The 25645-nt window shown below is 42.8% G+C and overlaps 3 protein-coding genes across 4 annotated transcripts; 1 reads left to right on the top strand and 2 right to left on the bottom strand.

Annotated features, from left to right (window-relative positions):
* Positions 1–2047: 2047 nt before the first annotated feature.
* Positions 2048–11177, bottom strand: rtn2b (reticulon 2b). Its single transcript, XM_083783137.1, has 7 exons — positions 11064–11177; positions 8667–8880; positions 8000–8138; positions 5441–5510; positions 5193–5239; positions 5029–5087; positions 2048–4454 (listed from the first exon to the last, which is right to left on the bottom strand). The coding sequence occupies exons 1-7, from the start codon at positions 11074–11076 to the stop codon at positions 4349–4351; spliced, it is 648 nt and encodes a 215-aa protein (XP_083639263.1). The 5' UTR covers positions 11077–11177; the 3' UTR covers positions 2048–4348.
* Positions 11178–14624: 3447 nt separating this feature from the next.
* Positions 14625–21121, top strand: ppm1nb (protein phosphatase, Mg2+/Mn2+ dependent, 1Nb (putative)). 2 transcript variants are annotated; one of them, XM_083783015.1, is made up of 6 exons: positions 14625–15373; positions 15556–16127; positions 17514–17631; positions 18902–19016; positions 19701–19764; positions 19905–21121. In XM_083783015.1, the coding sequence occupies exons 1-6, from the start codon at positions 14962–14964 to the stop codon at positions 19920–19922; spliced, it is 1299 nt and encodes a 432-aa protein (XP_083639141.1). In that variant the 5' UTR covers positions 14625–14961; the 3' UTR covers positions 19923–21121. The 2 variants fall into 2 exon arrangements, with proteins under 2 accessions (XP_083639141.1, XP_083639142.1); XM_083783016.1 differs by having other exon boundaries at positions 14625–15268.
* A 1141-nt stretch (positions 21122–22262) lies between these two features.
* kcnk12l (potassium channel, subfamily K, member 12 like) lies at positions 22263–24761 on the bottom strand (the record flags this gene model as incomplete). The annotated part of the gene is made up of 2 exons (XM_083782996.1): positions 22263–23248; positions 24416–24761. 2 exons carry the CDS (start codon positions 24759–24761, stop codon positions 22263–22265), a joined length of 1332 nt encoding a protein of 443 aa, XP_083639122.1.
* Positions 24762–25645: the final 884 nt, after the last annotated feature.

Consider the following 25645-nt stretch of genomic DNA (forward strand, 5'->3'; position numbering starts at 1 on the left):
ATTTTAAGCTGCATTGAAATGTACTTTTCGTCTACCTTTTCAATAAACCACCAATATCTCCAGTACATTGCTTTAAACGACTCAAGGCCGGGCACTGCACTCCCTGTGGTGGTGTGGAATGCGTGTGTCAAATTTAAATTCAGTGTGGCGAACGGTTCTCGAGTTACGCGGATTACAGACATACACATATGGTGCATTTATAGATAATAATAGATATAATCACATTATTGCGACTGCAGGTCGCATTTACTATGAAATCGTACATTTTTGTCAGTCAGTGTATCACTCAAAATCCCCATACATTGGAAAGCCCCCATATATGGTGCCCAGGTCTCGCGACACCACGGGACATCATCAGGGATGGAGATAGTGATGTCATAGTAAATGCGACATGCTGTCGCCCATATATGGAGATCCCAAGGTCATCGATATTGGCCAGCAACTCTACATCTGACCTCAAACCCTTAGATCTCCATATTTGGATATATGTCAGAACCTGTTCCTTTCCCCATCCATCCTTTCTCTTCGATGTCTCTACTTTTGATTGATACCTGTCCATTTAAAGTAAACTCTAAGGACCTGCCCCAAAGTTATTAATGCAGCCGCAGCCGGTGAAAACTAGAGTTCTCAACAGGCCCGAAAATTAAGGCCCGGCCCTACCTGGGGCCTCATCAAACCCTGTACACTCAAGACACTGCCCCCGCTACCACCCTTAGATCTCCATATGGAGCTGACCTGTTCTGACATTCCATATGTTGATCTGACCTCATAAACACTGTATACACTCAAGACACGCTCCATATACAGTATGGCCAGTACAGAATTCATTCCATATGTTGATCTGACCCCCCCCCCCCCCCCCCCCCATGCCAAAGCACCAGCGCTCGCCCAGTCTGCTGTCACCCAGGCGGATGCATGCACGCTTCTCGCCCTCAGGTGTCTTACTGGTAATATGACTTGTTGTAATCACTAGAATAATATTATGCATTATAGTGTATTCCAACTATAATAATTATAATACATTAGGCCTACACTCCTTTCCAAAGAAATGTCTGAGTGTCCAGCAATTATGAAGTAGCCTTGAAGTAAACTTGACCTTGTGAATTATTATAAATACTTAATAATCTGTGATTCTTATAAGCAGTATGAGTATTTATAGTGCATAGAATTATCTAATAATTTAGTGTTATAAGCAGATTATAATGCATTACACCTTGTGTTTATAGTGCATTATAGATATTGGATTCATAGGAAGTGTTACTTTACTAATCCTATAAATATGTGAGGCCATACCGAGAAATGAGATTTAAGATGAAACGAATCAAAGGGGTTTATTTGTCACACAAAACTATGTTGCAACATGCTCTGCAGACTGTGCTAAAAAATCGAATATAAATTATAACAATAATTTAATTCTGGATATTTGAAGTAAAATATAAAGCCGGTTAAGAAACGACAAGTAAGGTAAAACCTTTAATGCCACAATGGAAGAAAGGCTGTAGATTTGAAAACTAATGTCTACATATTACTTCTGGACTCAGAAATGGCGCCATTTCAACACATTGTCAGAGTCAGGAATCGAGCCTGCAACCTAAGCTTTCATAAGCAGGCTCTTAATCCAGTGAACCACTGAGCTTTTGTTTAAAGTTAATTATTTTTAGTGCAACCTTGAACCAGTGGGCGGGGGAAGTCAATACAATTACTTTTGAAGTACTTTGACTTTACTGGAGTATTTCCAATTTGCAATGCTTTTACTTCTACTCCAAACGATTGCAATCTGCTTAGTTTGAACAGACTTGATTTGCAGCAAACACAGCATCACTGAGTTGTAACGTCATACACAAGACAATTCCCCCCAAGGCCAAAGACGGTGTGTGAGCGCCATCTATTGGGCTGCGTGGCTGCATTCCAATATATTTGACAGTGGGTAACCATATTCATTATACATACAAGAGGTTTGGAGGAAGCATTCTGATTTAATTGGTTGAGAGCATTATGGCACACCATGTGCCTTTGGAATCACCGGGAGTCAAGAGATAAGTCTTGCTGCATGGGATAATGTCTTTTAATTGGGGAGTACATTAAATAAAATTAATTAACAGGTTAATAAATAACTATAGAAAAATACTAAACAAAGTTGACAAGTAACATGACAGACATTTTTTTTTAAATTATTTTAGAACAAAATGTGTCAATGATTACATTTATACCCATGTGGATATCAGTTATATGATTCACTTCCAGAGAACCTTTGAACAGTAACTGTCAAATAAATGTGAGTATTTTGATGTAACACATATTTGACTGGTCAATCAGCTGAGACCTGAAATAGCATCTGTCAGAGTGTGTATTATTTATAAACACATCTATGTGCATGTTGGCATGTTGATTGGTAGCCCTATCTTTGGGGTTTAATTAATATTTTTCACAGTTTAGTTTCCCATTTGTTGCTTCTAAATCCATCCTGAAAACAGTTTTCAGAAAAACCTATGTTTCTATATCAGTGGTTCTCAAACTATTTCATGTCAAGGACCCCCAGAATTATATGTATATGGCCGCCGACCCCCATCTGAAAATATGTTGTTCCAGGGACCCCCCCCCCCCAGAAGCAAAGATTTCAGTTAAAAATGTTCACTGTGAAAGCATAATAGGATTTTTCAAAAATAGCAGATCTACAAGCTCGTAGTTGTAGATCTGCTATTTTTCAACAGAAAAATAAGAAAAAGTATTAGCATTATGTTAAAAAGTACAACATAATGCTTAAAACACCAAAAGGGATTCCCGCCCAGAATGGGTTAAATACATCTGACATGTGATGCTAATGTGACATGTGACCTGGTTAAAAAACAAGAAGCAAATCCCACAACTTAATTTGAGCAACAAACCAAAGGGATTGACATTAAGACGAGAAGTATTAGGTAGCCTAAATAGAAAGTTAGCTGAAGAACCAAAGGTCATTGGCTAAACATATTATAATAACGTTGTTAAATGATGGAATTTGACGAGACACTTCCGGTTCACCCTCCACCACCTCAATACATACATCCCTGCAGTCCACAAGCTTTGCATATCAAAATGCAGTTATGATCGATTAGGCCTCACTCACACCTAGGACATACTTGTGTCCTGTGTGTTCTGTGTGTTATGGCCGCCTCAATGCATTTCCAATGGGAGTCACATGGTTTGAAGACACACCCTTGTTGCATGGGGGGGAGGAACACACCGAACACACAGGACACAAGTGTGTCTTAGGTGTGAGTGAGGCCTTATGACACTGTTCCTTATGGGGTGGCCATGTGTTACTGGTCTGAGCAATGGTTGTATATACTTGATGCAGGTCCATTGGTCAGTATTGAGGTCTCAGGCCACCAGTCAAGAAACCAGATAAACAGGGTGTTATTGATATGAATATGTTGGATTGTCATTTTTCTTTTTCTTTTCGTCTCTGTTAGTACATGTGTTTAATAAATGAGGGAATTCATTATTGTGCCATACAACGTAGACAGTCCGTCAGAGAAACAGTCTAACAAACAATCTAAGATTAATCACATGAACATTATGGTGGGGAAAAGGGAATTTCTCCTCCAGCAACCATATAGTGCAGTGGTTCCCAAACACTGGGTCGGGAGGTCGGGACCCATTTGTGGGTCACAGACACATTTTTATGGGTCCCTTTTATTAGTTAAGGCCAGCTCAGTGACCTTGTGGTTAGAGTGTCCGCCCTGAGACTGGGAGGTCAGGGGTTCGATCCCCGGCCGGGTCATACCACTCTAAAAATGGGACCCAGTGCCTCCCTGCTTGACACTCAGCATCAAGGGCTGGATTGGGGGTAATTCCCTGCGACATACTAACATCATGTCCAGGGGGTGTAATTGTACATCATGTCCAGGGGGTGTACTTGTACATCAAGCTGCCTCACGCTACAGAAACAAGAGATAGGCTCCTGCCCTATATGGGCCTTATGGCTCGGCAAGGCTACTACTACTTTAATTAATTAAAAAATAAAATCCAAAGATTCTTTTCAGTAATTTCATGAGGAAATAAATAAATAAATCCATAAATTAAAAAACTCACTTTTCACTATAGTTTAGGCCATGGACAAATCTAATCTCTCTCTTTCGGGGGCAAGGGCTACAACGTTTGGGAACCACTGCTATGGTGAACATACTTGTCTATGTGAGCTGCATGGTGCTCCAGTGCTCCTTCACATGCTGTACAGTACACCGTCTGCACGCACACACACACACACACACACACACACACACACACACACACACACACACACACACACACACACACACACACACAGTCACACACACACACACACACACACTGACACACACACTCATTACTTTGACTTTGCTTTCTGTTTAGGTGCAGCTGCAATCGCTGGTACCGGGGTTGATTCAGACTCGGTGGCAGATGATTTGAACTTACTTAACAAACTATCAAACCTGCAAGAAAAAAAAGGGACAACACATTACATCAAACCTTAGATACCGTATACGCACGACATGCTTCCCATACACTTTTTGACAAGACTTCTAAAATCTTGACAAAAACCTTGTAGTGTGTGGGAGGCTCTAGAAACTATTGTGTGGGTTGCATCCTGTGTGTACACCATGCAATCCTCAAAATGGACTCTTACATTTGAGTCGGACTTACTGTAAATTAGTGCTGAGCATTTTACTGTGTAGCTATACTTACTGTGATTATTCTGACCTGAATTTTCAAGTGCAGCTTACTTAATGTCCCTACAGATGCTAGTACTAAAAATATTCACAAGGTCAATCTGAATTAATTCATCAGATCTGTGCTGTATAACCCATTCTGGACGGGAACCCCTTTGGGTGTTTTAACTAAGCATTATGTTATACTTTAGCTATTGAAAAATAGCAGATCTACAAGCTCATAGAGCGCCACCGAGTGGCGTGCTACGAGCTTGTAGGTCTGCTATTTATGAAAAATCGTGATTAAAAAAAGAAATCCTTTAATTTTTAATTACATTTTTTAAATGGGATAACTTACATATTTGAGATTGTCTTTGCGAAGGCCTTTGCCGCTCTAACCATCTTTCTTATCCGCACCTGTGACCAAATACATTGTGTTAAATACATTGTTAAACATAAAATAATATAAGGCAAGTATGTGCAGGATTGCATTTGAACAGCTATCAACATAATTCATCTCACCTGCTGCTTTTTGTACAATATAGGCAAGGAGAAAGCAGAAATCACACCTGCAAAACCAAGATTAAAGTCTGAAGTGAGTGGTAGGCCACTGTACTGTACTGTACTGTACTGTACTGTACTGTACAGGCCACCAAACTGTGTGTTCGGCCACCAAAATTCAGAAACTAGACAAGACAAACTATGAGAAGATGAAAAAGAAACAGAGTATGCTCTGAGCTGTGTTTGGTTGTGGTGTGTCAGCAACTCACCAATTATCATCAGTGTCAGTCCGTTGGTTTGAGTCCCCACACAAGTCAGCAAATACAGGAGCACAGCAAACTGACGAACAGAGAAGAAACACTTTGACTCAACTTTTCCTGTAACCATACCGTACGTTGTTTCCAAACCACCTCAGCTTGAGAACCACAAGAGGTTTCTGGAATCTCTCCGGGACCCAAACTTAAAAAAAATATATATATTATTAAAATAATTAATCACTTAAATATTATTTAAAAAGTACTATGTGAAAATAGCAGATCTACAAGCTCACAAAAATCACAATGCCATGTATTGTGAAGTTGTGTAGGCTATAGATCTGCTATTTCCTTTTTGTTTTTAACTTTTTTGTAATTCTGAAAATCCTATTTGGGAGAAACACCTGTCTAGGTAAACATAGACAGTAATGTCTTGTCTCCTAAAGTTGTCTGCTCCCGACTGTCAAAAATGCTGTTGAGCTCCTCGTAATTGCGGTGATGGCAGAAATCTGCAGATCTGAAACTACAGTATCAGGATGAGAGGAAAATACTATTATGTAATGTTCCTTTTTTTATTTGGAATGAACCACCTCTTTTTAAGCAGTATGATTCACAGACAACTATTCCACTATCTTTGAATGGTACAGATAGTCTGTAACTACGCCTCCTGAAAACTGAAAAGCAGTGTTGTTTTTGGCAGAAAATCTTGATTTTAGTTTCATAGTCATAGTCTCTTCAATAGCTTTCATTTAGTTACAGTCACATTTGTCACCTGGAATGTTTTTAGTTTTAGTCTAGTTTTAGTCGACTAAATATCATAAGATTTTAGTCGACTAAATCAACTGTAGATTTAGTCGACTAAAATCTAAAATGTATTTTGGCGGGCCTTGATGCAGTCATAATGACTGAATTTACAAGCTCACAACACGTCGCTTCGTTTTAGTCGACGAAAACAACACTGCTGCAAAGGCTTGCGGCGGGAACATTTGAACATTGTGTGAGCCTAACGGTCTCCACAGACAGAACCTAACAGTCTCCACAGACAGAACCTAACGGTCTCCACAGACAGAACCTAACAGTCTCCACAGACAGAACCTAACGGTCTCCACAGACAGAACCTAACAGTCTCCACAGACAACCTAACAGTCTCCACAGACAGAACCTAACAGTCTCCACAGACAGAACCTAACGGTCTCCACAGACAGAAACTAACGGTCTCCACAGACAGAACCTAACAGTCTCCACAGACAGAACCTAACAGTCTCCACAGACAGAACCTAACAGTCTCCACAGACAGAACCTAACAGTCTCCACAGACAGAACCTAACAGTCTCCACAGACAGAACCTAACAGTCTCCACAGACAGAACCTAACAGTCTCCACAGACAACCTAACAGTCTCCACAGACAGAACCTAACAGTCTCCACAGACAGAACCTAACAGTCTCCACAGACAGCCTAACAGTCTCCACAGACAGAACCTAACGGTCTCCACAGACAGAACCTAACGGTCTCCACAGACAGAACCTAACGGTCTCCACAGACAGAACCTAACAGTCTCCACAGACAACCTAACAGTCTCCACAGACAGAACCTAACAGTCTCCACAGACAACCTAACAGTCTCCACAGACAGAACCTAACGGTCTCCACAGACAGAACCTAACAGTCTCCACAGACAGAACCTAACAGTCTCCACAGACAGAACCTAACAGTCTCCACAGACAGAACCTAACGGTCTCCACAGACAGAACCTAACGGTCTCCACAGACAGAACCTAACGGTCTCCACAGACAACCTAACAGTCTCCACAGACAGAACCTAACAGTCTCCACAGACAACCTAACAGTCTCCACAGACAGAACCTAACGGTCTCCACAGACAGAACCTAACGGTCTCCACAGACAGAACCTAACAGTCTCCACAGACAACCTAACAGTCTCCACAGACAGAACCTAACAGTCTCCACAGACAGAACCTAACGGTCTCCACAGACAGAACCTAACGGTCTCCACAGACAGAACCTAACAGTCTCCACAGACAGAACCTAACAGTCTCCACAGACAGAACCTAACAGTCTCCACAGACAGAACCTAACAGTCTCCACAGACAGAACCTAACAGTCTCCACAGACAGAACCTAACTGTCTCCACAGACAGAACCTAACAGTCTCCACAGACAGAACCTAACAGTCTCCACAGACAGAACCTAACAGTCTCCACAGACAGAACCTAACAGTCTCCACAGACAGAACCTAACAGTCTCCACAGACAACCTAACAGTCTCCACAGACAGAACCTAACTGTCTCCACAGACAGAACCTAACAGTCTCCACAGACAGAACCTAACAGTCTCCACAGACAACCTAACAGTCTCCACAGACAGAACCTAACAGTCTCCACAGACAGAACCTAACGGTCTCCACAGACAGAACCTAACAGTCTCCACAGACAGAACCTAACAGTCTCCACAGACAACCTAACAGTCTCCACAGACAGAACCTAACAGTCTCCACAGACAGAACCTAACGGTCTCCACAGACAGAACCTAACTGTCTCCACAGACAGCTCACAGACCTTGATAGAGTCCACCATGCTGCTGATGAAGAGCAGGTGTTTGAGCTCTGTGAATGCAAAGGCAATCAGAAGCACAATCTCCTCCACCAGCTTCACCGTCTGCCCGTCTGTCAGAGTTTTGTCTTCATCCAGGTAGGATCTGAGGACGCGCGCACGCGTGCACACACACACACACACACACACACACACACACACACACACACACACACACACACACACACACACACACACACATAGGCAAATGCATTTTGATTTGAAGAGGTTAATTCACCACAATACACTGACTGGACTTAAGGGATACGGACTCATTGTTGGCCCAGCAGGCATAGTGGCAGTTTGGTTAGCAGAAGGTTCCCTGTGTGATCCTTGGGCCCCTCCTCTGTGTGTGTGTGTGTGTGTGTGTGTGTGTGTGTGTGTGTGTGTGTGTGTGTGTGTGTGTGTGTGTGTGTGTGTGTGTGTGTGTGTGTGTGTGTGTGTGTGTGTGTGTGTGTGTGTGTGTGTGTGTGTGTGTGTGTGTGTGTGTGTGTGTGTGTGTGTGTGTGAAAGAGAGCGAGAGAATGGGTGAATTTTAACACACAAAGGGGCGCTATAGAAATGCAGACCTTACAGTATGGCTATTTCATCTTGGAGACAGCTTTTGTACTCTGCACTGCAGTGTACTACTCACTGGAAGGGATGCACACCGTCAGGGTTCCAGTGCAGCATTTCAAGGAGTTTATAGTAGAGGCGAAGTTGGAAGGTTATACAGATGATGCCCAGGCAGAGGTAAGAGGCCACGGTGACAGCGCTGAGCTGAAACAGGCAGGCCAGGCCCACCACCAGGCCCGTGAACAGCACTGCAGTCTTTTTGACATTCCGCCAGTAAACAAGATCCACAAGAGCTATAAGAAAGACAGAGTGAGAAATTGACGCGTTAGAAACAATGTGGTCTCTTGGTTGGTTGGTTCTGTGTAATGTGTATAGAGCAGGGGGGCAGTCAGACAGATATTTTGTGAAGCCACAAGGAAATCGGGATTTCCTGAAAGTTCATATAATGGCCTTTTGTGGTGCTGTCATTGGGCCCAAAAAAACCCATAGCCCCATAGAAGTCCATGTATTTGGGCCCAACTTCACCTAGACTGTATTACCTTAATAAACATGGTCATGAATACTTTCTGCTTCCAGTCACTAGTTTAAAGTCTCATTTCTAATGTCATAATATTATTTTTGGAAAATTATGGTCCCATTTATTAAAAAATGACCATAAAGTCGCGTATGTTCTGGGGGGCGTGGCTACCGTTACAGTCTATGATCGGGATTCCCCACCCACTCGAGTCAAAATAAAAACCAACTAAGAAGAAGGGGGGAAGTCCCGCCTCGTTGTCTGGGCCAGCCAATGGGCCAGCTGGGCCCAAATGGATCTAGAAAGATGGCGATGTACAATTCAAGGACTGACAGGCTTCATTTTACGTTCATGTTAGACCCGGGGAACGCTTTGTCCATATTTGTTTACAGTCTATGGTATAGAGTGACCAAGGGACATGTGATTGAAACTTTTACAATTAAATTAGTTTTTTCGGGAGAATGACTGTAAAATAAACTATAATGGATGAAATGCAGGTGCAGAGATTAGAAGTACAATTGCTCTGCCAAAGTTGTGGATACCCTTAAACGCCCCCCTCACAGATATAAACACAGATGCATGCCCACAGATATGCCATGGTAACTGCACAAGTACAACTTAATCTAGTGTTCCTCACTATCTTCCTCCATTTTGCAACTCTGTGCATTTATTTATGTATTTGTTTGTTTCTTTTTCAAGAAAGGTGTTCCAGCAGCATGAAGTCTCAGAGGAGATCAGTATCATGCATAAGGTAACTCTCACACACTCACATGTGTGAGTCAGATTTACACTTAAAGTTTCAAATGAGTACCCTTTAAATCTGGTGGTAATTACCTGATTAAAACAAACGCATTAGAAACACGTACTGTATAATGTAAGCAATACTCCCACACATACACAGAAAACATGTAACAAGACAAAACATATTCAAGACACACACACACACACACACACACCTAAACCAATTCCCAAACCTTGGCTTAATCTAATTCTTAAAGATGGAGTGCTGTGATTTATGTATTTTTTCAAGTTTGTCATGTGTCTATGAGATGACAGTACTTCATTAGACCCCTTGGTGTGGTTGTTATGTGCAATTATGTCTTCCCTTTGTATTTACGGTTTCTTCCTGGAGGCTGATCCCAGTCAAACATACCAATAAATAAATAACAGTGATATAGTGACATCACAATACCATCCCCTCCCCTAACCCCTCCCCCTCTATCATACAACAACAGCTGTGGGTGCGGCTTCAGTTCAGGTTGATCACCACCCAGCAGGCAAACCGCACATACTTAATGAACCGGTGGGGGCGTGTCCACATAAAAACGACATTTTAGTCTTCCTCCTTATATAATAACAATACCAGATGATCATGTTTTAGGGTGGGAAAAAACGCACGGCACTCCATCTTCAACTTTAATGCTGAAATCCACTCTTTCCCTACTTAGAGCTAGAGAAGGTGGCCCTCTATAGTGTCTAATTGTGTAGTGTGGGCAGGGTGTATATTGAGTTCATAAGATTGCTAGAGCACAGATTACAGATGCAGATGTAAATAAACACACACCGAAACATTCATCTTCTTTCTAAGCCTTAGCCAACCTGCAATGCTCAGTGACGAGATCACGTTGGATCAAATATCAACAGAGACATCAGTCTCATTAGCCAAATTGAAACACAGCTAGAGTTAAAGGTTATGTACAGTGACAGTACTGTACTCTCCGCAACAACACACGTTCTCAGTGGCTCAACGATCACGATCCAATCCTCTTATTTACTAACCAAAAAAACCAACACGCAACATTATCCAGGCTCTACATCTAACTAGTCACTCTATTCAGAAAAAAGATTAACAGCCTCTATGAGGAAAGGTAATCAAATAAATCTTCCGCTTCTATAGGCAGCTCAGCTGAGATACCTCAGTGATCCATTTAACCCAAATCTGTCAGGGTTCTATACTCTTACCTTTGATGGCCATTTTAGTAGTGATCCTGCTACTCTTCCTTCTCTTCTAGTTCCTTGTCTTGTCTTGTCTTGCCGCTGCTGGAGGCCCCACCAAGCTTTTTTTTAGCCACCCAGTGCACAGTCAGCAATATATGGCCTGGCTGGCCTAATTTTATCCTGTATTGGATACCCCCTGTTTGAATTCACACACATGCAAATACACACCCAGAGAGAGAGAGAGAGAGAGAGAGAGAGAGCGTGGGGGGGTCGGGGGGAATTTGAGACATCAGCATGTGCTCAACTGGAGACAGTCCCTTAAGTTCGGAGAGACTTACAGACAGTATGTTTACTTAGCCAGTACTGGCCAAGTGTACTTACTGTAATGTCCTCAGACAGCCTTGTTGTTCTGTTCGCCAAGCTGGATTCAGTCCTCAGTTTACAATATAAGCATTTAACGAACACTCTTATCCCGAATGCAACTTCAAATGTATTTGTCACATCACAAGTTTACACGTGTAAAACAGGGGGGTGAAATTCTTTTTGAGGGCCGCTAGCCCCTCCTATAGCCTATACAGGTTTAATGTTTGTTTTGTAAACGCCATTAACAATGATGGGAAAATGTACGTCATATTGTCCCTCATTACGTCACATTGTCTCTTTATTGTTAATCATTTAATGTTTGTGTTTGCACCGTTTGTTTTACATCACCTAATCAACATGAGTTAGACTTTAATATATTACAATTTACAATTTACAATTTAGGCATTTAGCAGACGCTCTTAATCCAGAGCGACTTACATTTAAGCAAGAACAAAAGCATGGGAATACATCACATAAAAGCATTTATCATGAAACATGCGTAAGCTAAGAAGGTAACAGTGGAATATCTATATGATGAAACTATACATACACTATACATAATAAACTATACATATTCACTACTATGCTATACATATGTACTATGGCGTGCTATGACTATATACAATACAATTATAGTGCTGTCTACATAACATGCTATAAGTCTGTGTCAAATGCTATCTAAGCCAACAGAAATGCTATCTAAGGGTTTAGGGTAAGTGCTATGGGCCATGATGGAGTCTGAAAAGGTGGGTTTTCAGGCTACGGCGGAAGATTGGGAGTGATGCTGCAGTTCTGACTGCAATGGGAAGTGCATTCCACAGTTTTGGAGCCAGAAGGGAGAAGAGTTTGGGACGTGTGGAGCGTTGTCCCGGCGTTTTTAGTGAGGGTACTTCCAGTTTCCAGTTTCCAGTTAGCGCCCCTCACTGCACACGGGTGTGATTTTTCATATACAAGCTACTCAAACAACTATGAATACATTATGAATAGTGCCTCCTGTTGTGGTTAAGAGGTAGATGGTCCGGAAGGATGTTGTAGGTCAGGGGTGCTCAAAAGGTAGATCGCGATCTACCAGTAGATCACAAAGGCTGTGCAGGTAGATCACATGACATGCCCCTAAAAACATATATAATTTATATATAAAAATATATAATTTGGCATCTGACACTTGAATTAAGGTGACTTGATTGATTGATTGACATAAAAATGGCCTGTTAACCCACAACAGATTACTTTGTTTTCAAGAGTGTTGAGCACAAAGATCCGTAGCATTAGAAAGTTACATACATACAAAAAGAAAAGTATTTCCATTTCCCCCTCTATATTTCTGTGTTTGTCATGTTCTTTAAACTATTTTCAGATCATATGTTTTGGTGTGTAGATCTTGTTTCGCTGGTCATTTTGAAAGTAGAAAAAGTAAAAAAAAAAGTCTTGGCACCCCTGTTGTAGGTGATAACCTCAGTTTTCTATTCTTGGCATTTAGCCAAGACCAACCATGTCCATGGCACACTGTGTTCACTCTCAGAGTCACAAGCTCACAACACATTGTGATGCATTTGTGACAATTCCTTATACCTTCAAGCCACATGTGAGAGAGAGAGAACTTGCATGTTTATTTACAAAAAATCACAACCGTGTGAACTGAGTGGTGCAACTCCCCTCCCCCCCCTACTCTCTCTCTCTCATTAACAGGCAACAGACAACAGCAGCACTATCTCTCTCTCTGTTTCTGGCACAACAGCGCCCCTACTTGTACTAATAGTCATACTGGTGCTCATTAACCAACACATAGGCACATAGGTGAACACATAGGTGAACACGGACATTGCTGTTCCTTGGAGTGGTTGCACCACTCAAAAAACACACAGCCAGGATGTCCAGAGGGAATTATATTTTCTGGTATTGGTCATAAAATAATTGCCAGAACGGGTAATCACAGGCCTTAAGCGACCTTCACACTAAATCCAAGCGTTTAGGTCCTAAACATATTTGTAACACTTTTTAAACGAGTCACAGTGTTTATGCATAAATAAACATTTAGCATTTAATTATCACACACTTTGGTGTTTAGGTTTTAAACGCGTCACATGTTCCAGGGTCTCTGTGTAGAACATCATCCCAGGGCTTCAAACCAGACATCTACCATGGCATTCATTTGACTTCAAACACAGAGGCGTGAAGTTACCCCAGGCTTATGGTGTCCTTCTCAACCTATAGTCCAGGCCAAAGGGCCATGTACACAGGTATACAAAATGTACAACCACATACTGAACACGATATGCTGCACCTGACCGGCTGACCCCAACATAAGGGAGAGAAGGTGGTGACCCCAGTCCCAGATGGCAGCTACCGGGAGGAGTTTGACATCCTGGCATGGGTGTTGCAAGGAAGGAGACACGTTCGCCGTTTCTCTTCAGTGTAGTTCTGCTGCTTTGGTTCACCCTCATGTGAGGTCAATGGTGCAGCTTATACTGTTCAGTATCAGGCAGTTATTTGTAATGTTACGTGTCAGACTAATGCCCTGGTAGATGTCTGCTTCTAAGTCCTGGGATGATATTCTGCAGAGACCTATATGTCAGCAAAGGTCGCATAAGGCCTGGCCTGGCAATTAGTAGCTGTTATTGCACCAACGTGTTTAATGCTGGACCAAACCCTGCGTGTCCAGATGAATATCCCTGTCCCTCCATCACTCATTTATGGAGATATGGTTCTACGTGCTATAGCAGTGGTTCCCAAACTTTTTCATGTCAAGGACTAATGAGACCCCCATTTGAAAAGATATGCCAGACACCCCCATAAGAGAAGATTTTGCATTGTACACTCTTTGAGTTACAGACCCATAAGGGTCCATTTGGTTCCTAACTATATCATTTAGCTGGGGACCCCCTGGAACTCCCTCAAGGACCACTAGGGGTCCCCAGACCCCACTTTGGGAACCACTGTGCTATAACACCTGACCGTGCTGTAATCCAGTCCACAGTAGATGCTGGGTAATCCAGAGCGAGTGCACCGGCTGAGATTAACAGAGATAGATGTGGGAGGGGCAGGAGTGCTGCAGAGCAGGCGGGAGCCGAGCAGGAGTGGTGGAGAGAGATCGCTTCCATTCATGACAGGGCAGATGCACGATGCTCAGGGATTGGTGCACATAAATAGCTATCCAATCACAGGTGGGGGTTGAGGCAGGGGAAAACAACAAGACTAGAGGAGAGCTGGTGAAGGAAGGAAACGGCTATGAAAAAGAGAGGGAGAGGATAAAATAGGAGAGAGACAAAAAACGGAGGAAGAAGAGGTTGAAGGATGAGTCAAAGCGGAGAGCTGATCGGCGAGCATCTCGACTGAGCGAAGGGAGGAGGGAGACGGAGACAGAGAGATGAGCTGGAAGAGGGTGGTGAACAGCCAGCACGGACAGCATCCATCAGGTCAGTCAGCCATGCTTTGAGTGCTGGAGCAACAGGGCTACACAACACGACACACACAAAGGCCCAGCATCAGGCCTATACACCAGACCCCTGCCACCAACGGGAAGAAGACTCACACACACCAGCTTTCTCACACAGGAGCCATGAGAACCTCCAGGAAGGGAAGTGTGGAGATGCCTGCGTTCATGAGGCAGCTGGCAAAAGAGACAGAGAAGAGGGTCAGCTCTTTCTTCAAGGGGGGGCGAGGAGGCGGCGCGGGAGGCGAGGGGGAGCAATCCGGGGATGGAGAGGGAGAGGAGGTCATTCCGAGCCCCTACTTGGACCATCCCGTTCTGGACAAACTGACCGAGGAAGGCTGCTCTCGTTGGGGCCTGACCTACGCCCTGGGCAGCATGCAGGGCTGGAGGGCCAACATGGAGGACTTCCATAACTGCGTTCCACAGCTTGGCGGTGAGCTGGCAGGCTGGAGCTTCTTTGCTGTATTTGATGGGCATGCAGGCAGTAGTGTAGCACAGTACTGCTCGCAGCACCTTCTGGGTCAAATCCTGTCTACAGGTGAACTATGACAAGTTTCTACTACCACTACTAACTACTATGACAAGTTTCTATCACGCTTTGGTTTGATCAAACTATGTTATTTAGTTCTCATTACTCATTCTAACATGAAAACAGTAACTACTCAACATTGGTTGAGAATTCAATATATATTCAGTATTGCCTATTATGTTCACTTTTAGGTGGAATGGGGCCAGAGGACGACCCAGGGAGAGTAAGAGGCGGCATTATAGAAGGTTTCCTGCAAACAGACAAGCACTTGCACACTGTCGCACGACGAGAGGGCTGGGAGAAAGGAGGCACCACGGCGGTGGCCACGCTCATCTCGCCGTGCTACATCTACTTTGCCAACTGTGGCGACTCGCGGGCCTTACTGTGCCGCTCCGGGCAGGTGTGCTTCTCCACCGAGGACCACAAGCCCTACAGCCCGCTGGAGAGGGAGCGCATCGAAAGCGCAGGCGGCTCCGTGTCCCTCCAGCGGATCAACGGCTCCCTGGCCGTGTCCCGCGCCCTGGGGGACTTCGGCTACAAGGGGGCCGAGAACCGACTCGCCAACCAGCAGATGGTCTCCCCGGAGCCAGAGGTGTACGTGGTGGAGCGCTCGCCCGCGGACGAGTTCCTGGTGCTGGCCTGCGACGGGGTGTGGGACATGATCACCAACGAGGAGCTGTGTGCCTTTATCCACAGCCGGCTGCGCGTCTGCACCGACCTGAGAGACGTCTGCGCGCAGGTGATCGACCTCTGCCTCTATAAGGTCAGAACGTCATCCTGTCACCGGTGGACTGTGGAAGGCTGAGTGTTGAGCGGAAACTCTGGGATTGTATACTGGAACCAAATGAACGGATCCTTATAAAATAAGTAGTCAGTGCAAATGCTCTCTATGCGTATATAATACACACACACACACACACACACACACACACACACACACACACACACACACACAAATGTATACAAAATGGACCCTCGGGCATCATTAAATCAATATTTATTGGGTAGATTATAATAATCCAAATTGGCATTTTAAACTGGGTTATGGTAGTGCCTTAGGTTCTATTATCTAATGAATTGACTGTTACTGGCCTATGTCTCATGTCACACTGTTATGTAACAAGCCCCTATAGCTTGGACATGCACAATGACCTGAAAACATCACAATCTCTCCCACTTCAACATCTCATTTAAACATTTTGGCAAAATAGTTTTTTTTCGCTGTGTCTTTGGGAGACGAGCAGTAATGTCACTACACAGTAAAATCCTCAGTGTTCATTTAACCATAATAAAAAAGAAAGAAGAAAAAAGAAAGAAAAAAATATCCCACATGGATGGGTCCATTTTTAAATCTTTCTCTGTATTTGTACAACTGAGGATTGTGCCACAGTCATCAAAAGATTGAAATCATGTGTGATATTGTTACTGTCGGGTGGAAACCTTGTATGTCCAAAACTGTTACTTTTTAGGAAATGGGGGGAAAAAAGAACCTGTGTTTCCATGGATACAATTATTTAGTCCCAAGGTCTTCATTATTAGTTAATACTAATACAAAAATCACACTCGTGTGAAGTGAGGGGCGCTAATATATTAAAGTCTTAACTCATGTTGCTGTGATTAGGTGATGTAATGGTGATGTAAAACAAACGGTGACAAAACAAACATTAAATTCCCGTCATTGTCAATGGCGTTTTTAAAACAAACATTGAACTAAAAAACAAACCTTAACTTCTGTTCATTGTCAATGGCGTTTTTAAAACAAACACTAAACTAAAAACAAACATTAAATTCTCTTTATTGTTAATGGCATTTCATATTTGTGTTAGGGACAAGATGGTAAAGTTTCCCTTCATTGTCAATGGCGTTTTCAAAACAAACATTGAACTAAAAACAAACATTAAACCTGCATAGCCCCTCAAAAAAATAGCCGATCTACAAGCTCACAAACGTCTAATGCTTGTTGATTGGAAATTTTTGTGTAGCTGTAGTATGATGAAGTAGGGCATTAATTTATGAAAAAAAACATAACGCGTTGAAATATGGAGATACAAGGTTTCTACAGTACACAACAACGATATGCTGACATCACATGCGTCACATCACATAACGGCCAGCGGTGCCCATGTTCCTTTTAACGTGTCTTTCACAGGGGAGCTTGGACAACATTAGCATCATCCTGCTGTGCTTTCCTGGCGCCCCCCAGCTTTCAGCAGAGGCATTGCACCAGGAGGCCGAGCTAGAGGACCTGCTGGAATCCAAAGTAGCAGGTGCAGACACTGACATGTGGACTGTGGAGGCCACTGTGTGGGACAGTGAGGGGGCCTGTGTGGTACAACATTGGGGCCATTTATCAATCACCACCACTAGGGCTGTCACAAATCATGACATTTTACTTGATGATGAATTGTCACGCAAATATAATTGCGATTAATAGGCCTAATTTAATTGTGTTTTTGGCATTGAATATTGGAACATAAATACAAATGACATTTCTGTTTGGCTTTTAGGCTTCGTGAACAAAACATTCACTGGACAGATAAATAAATGACTGACAAATGTAATAACTGAAATAGCTTAGCCTATAACACGTCACAATGTAAGCTTGAAGATTTGGCTATTTCCGCTCCTTTTGGAAAATATTAGAAAATGTATGGACATTTTTCAACTATGTAATAATTGTGATAAGGTAATATTTGTGACAGGGCTGATCACCACACATCCTTGTTAATTGTTAACTTAAAAGTAATATCTCCTCACCTGTCGTTTCACTCAATATGCCTCTATCCCTGAACCCACCTCACCCCTGCCCATTTTGACAGGCTGAAATGGCTTAGGGTTGATGACAGAGTACAGCATCTTGCAATGGGTCTGTTCCACAAAATTCGCTAAACCACCAAGATACCCATGTACCTGTCTAAATACTTCCTTAATGTCAACGAAGTCCACACCCACAACACCAGAGGGAGTTCAACAAGCCATGTGCAACCCAGATTCGGCACAAACAAGGGACTAAATTCATTTAGCTCCAATGCCACCAAAATGTGGAACGCCCTACCAACAGTCATTAAGACATGTGAATCCCTTGACTCCTTCAAAACCGCTCTCAAAAGGCACCTACGGACGGCTGCAATTCGGAACTGGCCCCCGTAAGTCTTGAGTCCCCCCCCCAACCCCTTTTCCCCTCACTGTATATTACCTTTTACCTCCTTTTTTTGTTATATAGAAGAGTCTCTAAATGTTCTGATGAATTGAAAATGGTGGACCCTATTGTAACCAAGTGTAATGCTTTGTGGTGTCGTGTGGTCCACAGTTAACTTATACATCTTTCAATCAATCAATCAAGTCAATGTGTAACAATGTTTAAGACATTTTATTCATTTATTTAGAAGTTGCAACAATGATATGATGCATTACTATTATTATTATTAGCCTATATACTGTGTCCATCACATCTATTTTTAGCAATCCTTACCCTCTAATATTTTAAAGCCTATCTCCCTAACTTGCTCTTCTGTTTTGTTGATGACTCTTCAACAGAGATCTATGAGGAGCTGAGTGCCACCGGGGAAGAGCCTGACCTACTCTCTGTCCTCACAGTCCTAGCATCCACTGCCCTCCCTGGATTACCACCAGGGGGAGGCATACAGAGCAAGTAAGAGAAGAGACATGTTTGTCTATTGTTTTTGTAGTGTTTTAAAACCCATTTAGACCTGAGGCCGATTCTAAAAAAAAAAAGGCTTCTAAATCCAAATTTTCTGAAAAATAGAAAGGTTACTTCAGTAACCCTGGTTATTTAAGTTCATAGGTTCATTCATAGGTTTCTATGTCAGTGGTGATCAAACTTTTTCATGATGTCGAGGACCCCCAGAATTATCTGTATTTGGCCGTGGAACCCATCTGAAAATATGTTGTTCCAGGGACCCCCCAGAAGCAAAGATTTGAGTTTAAAATATTCACTCTGAATTTTTTTTATCCAATATTATTGGATCATGGGATATATGGGATATCATCGATGGGAAATCCAAGCTAATAGAAACTGCAGGCTTTCTATTCCTGAAAAGTTCCAATGCGAAAATGGAAGCCATCGTTCTCACGATAATAAAAATCTAAATATATATATATTAAAAAAATCTTGTTTAAAAATAAGCCTAACGATGGTGTCACTGGTGGACGGGTTTCTGAACTGCCCACAGCCCTGCTATGAGACACAAACCAAGTAGAAGAAAAATGTGCTATTTTATCATGAACATTAGTGAGGACCAATTATATGAAGATAGGTTGAAAAGTGGTGAAGTGGTCCTTTAATCTTGGTTCGATCCATCCTTTTGTGTTACAGGAGGAACTGCATAATTTCTGCTTATTATCAGAAGAGAGAGACGTATAGGCCCACACCACCCAATGTAAGCAGATGGCATTATAACTGTGTGTGTGTGTGTGTGTGTGTGTGTGTGTGTGTGTGTGTGTGCGCTCGCGTGCCTGCGTGCGTGTTTGCGTGCGTGTGATATTTACTAATTACTTCCTTCATTCCCTGTTCTCCTAGGGTTTGGGTGGGTCTTGAAAAATCCATGGAGGATGAATCTCCAAGGATCCGTGAATGGAGTATAAATAATGTCAATACTAGAACTTAATGTGTGCAATTTGAAAGAAATGGGAAGTAAGAAGCTTTTTGTGTCCCGCCACCTGAGCCAAGCAACAAGTTGCCATAACAAATACAAAAATGTAAGTGTGACAAAGTCTGATATACATTTTATATTTATACAAGGAATAATATTTTGGCTTGTGTAGAGAAACGGCCCAGCAACAACTCGCTGCCTCATATTCAAAGAACAAATTATATTACGGAGATCAATTCACATTTTTACTTGGTGACCGTGTTGACAGCCAAATGTGAAAACAAGATTTGCAGGTTGATTTCTTTTTCTTTTTATATATATTTTTTTTAAATAGTATTAAATTCTGAAATTTAGAGTTTTGGTCTGCTCTTGCTGCTTACCAGGGAAAGTTTTTTTGTCGTGGCACAATTGACTAATATTACAACAATAGCCATTTGAATGTTGTTTGCCAATCGATAAGCAGCAGTACCCGCAGTGTCACTTGTTAATCTTGATAGTATATGTGACTTGTTCCGCTGAAATCAGTCAGATGTCACAGAAAACACATTTTTTGAGCAACTTGAAGAGGAGATTGTAAACTTTCTAAAGATGTCAAAATATTTTTTGTATTGCAAATATTCAGAGATGGCTCTACTTATTATATAACAATTGTCCGCAAACTCTATTTTTGAGAAATACAGGCTCCGTATAGTGTAGAAACAGAGAGGATGTGCAAATGATTTAGACATAAAATAAGGTTTTGGGATTAAGCAACATGATTTTTCAAGTTTACAGTGCAATTAAGTCTACATGGGGGTACCTGGGGGAATATGTATGGAAACCTTTCCCAATGTTGTTGTAATTGCAAAGAAAATCTATTAAGTACATCAGAATTAAATATTTAGGCATTCCTGTATAAGGTCCTTCAAATCTTTCCCAATTTAAGGTCCCTGTAGTTAAAATGGTTATGGATGATCCGTACTGTGCTGCCTTATTGTTGTATGTATATGAGTACAGTATTAAGTATCTAAGTATTTTGAACATTTGATGACTGAGACAGATCCTAGATCAAGAATAGAGAGACCATAAGGTTTATCAACATCTTACTGAATTGTTATATGTTTGGAATGACCAGTGACCTTGCATTCTGTGTATTGACGTTACATATTAAGACTTGTGGTTGTTATCAGCCTGAATAAAGATTATTTGACTAACTGCTGGATACAATTTACAGTAACTAACATTCTCACAACAATTAATCCATAATTCCACCTTTTAAGTGTTCATTTTTGAGAATAAGCACTAAAGAAAAACTCTAATAATTGTGAACATTTTCTGCCGTATCCAAAGATCTGATGAGCATACATACATGTATGCAATGCAGACAATACAGCGTGGTGGTTATCTGTGAATAACTGATATCTGTTGATCTGTTGACGGCCTCACTAGCCATCAACAGATTAAGAGTATATGTTTTACCGCTTGAACCCCAGCATCCAATAGCAGATTTACAAGCTCACAAGGCGGGCCATTGCGATGCGTTGTGAGCTTGGCTATTGGCTATTGTTCGCAAAGAGATTTGGTGTTGATGAGAATTTTTTTTTCCAAGTACAGAGCCAACTCGGATCCAGTTTACTAAGCCTAGAGATGGTTTAAGTGGTTATTAATAATATGAGCCAGTTTCTATTTAATTTCAAAATGCAATTCCAATACAATGTATATTCATCAAGGTGTGTAAGACGACTTTGTGTCTTAAATTATTGAGAAGGCAAATGCACATTATGCATAGGCTTGTACATTCACTCATACTGACCACCACCTCATATTCAGGCATTGGTTTTTGAGGATCTCACAGGAACATCTGCAGTGCTCTTAAATCAGCTTTCCTTTTCAAGAGGCCCTTCATTGCTTCCTCTATCTGATTGCCTGTGAGCCAGTGGCTTATGAGCCAATCACTTCAGGATATCACCCCTCTTCACAATGATGTTCTGTAAATGATATGCATCTGTCTATCCTGTCTGCCCACGGAAAAATATTTAAGTGCCTGGAATCCATGTTTAGAAACAATGGTGAAAAACTGAAAATAATAAGAATGCAGGTCTGCTACTATCCACATATATTGTCGCGTCCTGATTTTGGTGTTATAAATAGCATCAAAAAGGATTTGTTTAGAAGGGGGGGAAAAACAACATTTCTTATCTTAGTACAATATATAGAATCCAAAGTGCTTTAGAGATCTACAGCGATGTCCTCCACAAAACTGTGCCATTGAAGATGGCTTTTGTGTGTGGGTTTTGTTGGGAGGACTATCTGTCCACGCTGGTTTCCTGCAGGCGATTATTCATGATGGCAAAAGCACCCACGCCCCCAGAGAATCCATTTTGGTGCACGTGGCTCTGTAATGGGCCATGGCGAGCCGTTTCGCTTAGCTGCTTCTGCAGCAGAGCCAAAGACACCTTATTGGACACCATGAACTCATTCCCAGAGATCATTTCCCCAGACATACGCCGGCCCACATATGCACCACCGCCGGCTGCTTCGGCTTCCGTCTCACTGTCACACGCCACCTCCACTGAGGCGTTCGTGTAGTGGTGTTGTCCTGTGGGACAGCGGGACGTGACGGGCTGCACGGCATTGCATCTGATGCGCCGTCGGCCGAGCTGCGTGGGCGGAAGCCTCAGGGCGCGCCGTTTGCTCAGGAGGCCGGGGCAGCAGTGGCAGGAGCAGCAGCAATGCCACATGGGGCAGGCCAGCTTACCCAGGATCCAGTTGAGCGTTTGCTTGATGACAATAGAGATGACATTGAACAGGGAATAGATGCAGCACACCCCCATGAAGATGAAAAGGCCATTCCCGAGGCGGTAGGCGTCCTGGGCCTCGTACTGCTGCCGCTGGCTGCTCACCAGGTCCCCAAAGCCGATGGTGCTGAAGGCCACAAAGCAAAAGTAGAGGGAGTCCATGTAGCTCCAGTCCTCCATGGAGCAGTAGAGTGTGGAGGCGCTGCACGCGATCACCACAGACGTGACTCCCAGGATCAGCATCACGTAGTAGACGGAAGGTTTCCATCCCTCCAGGCTGTCCTCTTCCACGGGTGACTTCCGCTCCGACAGCGACCCCACGGCAGAAGTCCTCAGCCGACGCTCGTGACACCAGCGCATGACATAGGCCAGCATGGTGATTATCCTCTCGAGGAACAGGTTGAAGAAAAGGATGCTGGCGGCACAGCCAATGAGACCATAGAAGATTAAGAATATCTTTCCAGCTATCGTGGCTGGGGTGGTCATACCAAAGCCTTGGAAAGAGGAACATAAAAACAACTTTAACTTTGCAACATCACAATTGTGCAGATGCTGTGTGATGCACAGTGTTGGCAAAATATTACTTTAACACTAATATACTACTTATTACTTATTACTTAAAAAAAAAGTAATAAAGTTACACTACTTATTACTTCCTGAGAAAAGTAACTAGTTACTTATTACTTTACTTATTACTTTTTTCTCTCGCCCCCAGTAATTGCATATTTTGTCCCCAAAAGTCTTACTTTGGATTTTCAACATTAGCAGTCCCCCCTCCCCTATTCTGCACTGTGTTTATTTAACTCATGATGATGGATCCATTTGTACACATAGATTAGAAGTAGATTTCGACGTGGAATATAGCTATAATGTTCATCTCGTCTTGATCACGGACATACTCAAAATAATGCGAATACTTCCAAGTATTGAATGTTATAACGCTTTGTTGTGCCGGTGTTTCTGTCTCCTCCACCTCCTCCATTGTTAGTTTATTTACATCTCTTCTCTCTAACAGTGCAGTCTAACGAGTTACACACAGTAGTTTTGGTTGTTGTTCCGTGTTCCGGACGGTTTAAGGCCCTCCCTTCTGCATCCGATACTTCACACATACGTACCGACGAGTGTGCATCGTTTCCGTATCCGCTCTAGAGTCTAGATCTAGAGCGGATCAGCAGTCTGCAAAGCAACTTGACTTCAACCCAGTCTACCATTATAAATAAACACTCAAACCCACAGTTCCACCAAGGCTCGTGAAAATAGTAATAATATTACTTTTGAAAAAAAGTAAATGTAATATTATTACTCAAAATTTGAAAGTAACTAGTTAAGTTACATATTACTGGAAAAAAGTAATAATATTACTGAAAGTAGTATATTACTTAAGTTACTTGCCAACACTGGTGATGCATATGGATTGAAGCTCTATTAAGTATTGCACATACTGTATATTAGGTTTCAGGCTTACGAGTAATTACTCAACACTTGTTGAAAACGCACACACGCACGCACGCGCACACACACACACACACACACACACACACACACACTTAACAGAGATATGAACAGCATATAGAATACACAGTATATAATGATAACCATATGAACCAAAAGCTGAGATATTTCTCTGCATATAATGAAACGATCAGTGCTGTGGCACTCACCAATGGTGGAAACCACTGTGCCTACGAAATAGAAAGCCCCAGAGAAGTCCCAGCGAGGTCTCAAGGCGTCCACCCTGATCCCAGATCCATTGGCCTCCTCATACTGACGCAGCAGGGCGTGCAGGGCACTCAGGCTGACCCGATACTGCTGGGTGAAATTGTCCAGCTGCTGTTTCCAGAGGTGGCGGGCGTGCAGCTCAAAGGGGTGTTCCAGAGCGGAGAAGATGGCCGCTCCGCACAGCAAGTAGAGCAGGATGAGGCCGGCGAGCAGGCAGAAGCGGGCGCTGTCTTTATTCATGGACCGCCGGGAACAGCAGCCGACGCCACTCCTCCTCCTGTGAGCCATGACTGCGGCTGCCCAGGTGCACCACTGCACCAACATACACCGACTCCGCCAACGGGGTCAAAACGCCATGGTCACAGCTGGACTACCACCACCCATTTTCAAATATACCATATACTTTAAAATGACATGACAGGGTCAGGGGTACTGTGTGAGCCACAATGTTGATTTAGATGAATGGATAAAAGGGACATTGTCATGTTTCTGAAGCCATCGTAGCCTGTGAAGAGAACAGGAGAAACATTTCTTGAATACTTAATCACTGACTTATTCACTGCAACTACTTGAGCAAGACACTTAACCCCTAACAGCTTCTGATGAGAAGGTCGGCGGCGAGCAGATCGGCGTGTGAATGTGAAGCTGAAGAATGTCATGCACATTGCAAAGCACTTTAGTGCAAAACTATGGGATAACTGTAAAAAATGGCATTCGACCACTGTAATATTTTTTTTTTTTTTTTTTCACCTTTTAAAGCACTGTTTTGTTCGATAAATATTACAAATGTAATAGCATCTATGCCTTATCTGCAATCTAAACAAAGAAGTATAGAGACAAAGTAAAGAAGAACGACACAAACCTATTAATGAAATTGTCCATTGACTGAGAACGTCTGCTGCGCTCACTTCACAGATCGGCTGGAGAATGGCCAGCGGGAGGAGGCGTCTATTTTCTATAACGTCTGATGTGTCCACTTTAGTGTTGACATCATTCCTAGACGCCCCCGCCACACACACACACACACACACACACACACACACACTGTGCCACACACACACACACACACACACACACACACACACACACACACACACACACACACACACACACACACACACACACACACAGACACCCTCCCCCCTGATTGTACTGGTATCAGTGATGGAAAT

Source organism: Protomyctophum parallelum (genome assembly GCF_964188405.1).
Source record: "Protomyctophum parallelum genome assembly, chromosome: 1".
Taxonomy (NCBI): domain Eukaryota; kingdom Metazoa; phylum Chordata; class Actinopteri; order Myctophiformes; family Myctophidae; genus Protomyctophum; species Protomyctophum parallelum.

Bases quoted from the DNA above. Each gene is read 5' to 3' on its own strand.
- rtn2b (XM_083783137.1), bottom strand. The intron at 5,511-7,999 runs GTCTGTGAGCTG...TCTGTTCGTCAG, and splicing joins GCATGGTGGACTCTATCAAG to TTTGCTGTGCTCCTGTATTT. The intron at 5,240-5,440 runs GTGAGTTGCTGA...TTGGTTTTGCAG, and splicing joins ACTGACACTGATGATAATTG to GTGTGATTTCTGCTTTCTCC.
- ppm1nb (XM_083783015.1), top strand. From the start codon at position 14,962: ATGAGAACCTCCAGGAAGGGAAGTGTGGAGATGCCTGCGTTCATGAGG. The intron at 15,374-15,555 runs GTGAACTATGAC...GTTCACTTTTAG, and splicing joins GGGTCAAATCCTGTCTACAG to GTGGAATGGGGCCAGAGGAC. The intron at 17,632-18,901 runs GTGCAGACACTG...ACTCTTCAACAG, and splicing joins GCTGGAATCCAAAGTAGCAG to AGATCTATGAGGAGCTGAGT.